At 26.4% G+C, this 1146-nt stretch overlaps 1 protein-coding gene across 1 annotated transcript; it reads right to left on the reverse strand.

Moving 5' to 3' along the window:
• Positions 1-604: 604 nt before the first annotated feature.
• M421DRAFT_79541 (GIY-YIG-domain-containing protein) lies at positions 605-1093 on the reverse strand (the record flags this gene model as incomplete). The annotated part of the gene is made up of 1 exon (XM_033597502.1): positions 605-1093. A coding segment is annotated over one exon (489 nt), but the record flags the coding sequence as incomplete, so codon positions are not given.
• Positions 1094-1146: the final 53 nt, after the last annotated feature.

Below are 1146 nucleotides of genomic sequence, written 5' to 3' on the forward strand. Positions count from 1 at the left end.
TTTTTTTTTTTAAATGTAATGTTATACAAATTACTTGGATACAAGTAAGCCGGATCCTGTGTGTAATATTTAACTAAAATAAAGATTAATTAAGGCTTTTTATTTCATAATTCTAATAAAACACTAAAGTTTTTATTGTTAAAATTTCTGTGTATTACCCAAGCTTGTGCCTCACTAAAAAAGCTATCTGTTAATCACCGGACTTTCCTATCATTATCTTAACAACACTAATAATAATAGCTGTAAGATTTACATTTGTATCACAAGTTTAACAATAACATGAGAAAATTTAAGGAATACCTATACTTTAATCCGTAGTTTACTAAGCTGTAAATCGTTAATTACCTTTAAAGTATGTAAAGATAGTTCCTATAGCCAGGAGAGAAAATTTAATTCCCACTATTAATGCATGAAATTCATGTTGTACCAATTGAACTATTATATTTTCTTTCTCTCAACTATATATTTATCTTTATATAGTTTGTTTTTATCTATGTAATTTAATAAAGGAGAATGGCTTATCTGTAATTCTCTAGCATCAGAACGAATGGAACTGTATTCTTTTGTAATATTAGTTTCGATGTCTCTAATTCCCTGAGGGAATTTACCGCAGGTAAATAGTAATAGTATGAGATGTAGCTAATAACTGATTAGCTTTAGCTAAAGGAGATAAAGTTGCAGCAATTTTTGCTTTTTTTAAGTTAGATAAATCTTCAGCACTTAATATACGGGATTTGAATTTGTCTAATGTTTGTTTATAATGCTTGAAATTTAAACTAGATCCTGCTTTAGTTAATATGTTATATTCAGGTTTACATCTATCTATACAATCTTGTTCTACTTTAATAACATTAGATCTAGCACAATACTCTAATATCTCAAGACGAAAGTAATTATATCCATAAGCCAACAAGGCATTATATATTTTACTATTATATATATATGCTCTTTTAGTTAGGTAATTTATAGATAAATAACTTGACAAACGTGAACTTAAATTAACGGAACTTCCAACATAACTTTTACCATTTATTTTATTCACCCATCTATAAATACCGCATTTATGTTTATTGTCTTCTAATATTATTTTTTTTACTAGTCAATACATCTTCATAAACAATAATACATCTTCATAAACAATAATAC

Source organism: Didymella exigua (genome assembly GCF_010094145.1).
Source record: "Didymella exigua CBS 183.55 unplaced genomic scaffold M421scaffold_173, whole genome shotgun sequence".
Lineage (NCBI taxonomy): Eukaryota > Fungi > Ascomycota > Dothideomycetes > Pleosporales > Didymellaceae > Didymella > Didymella exigua.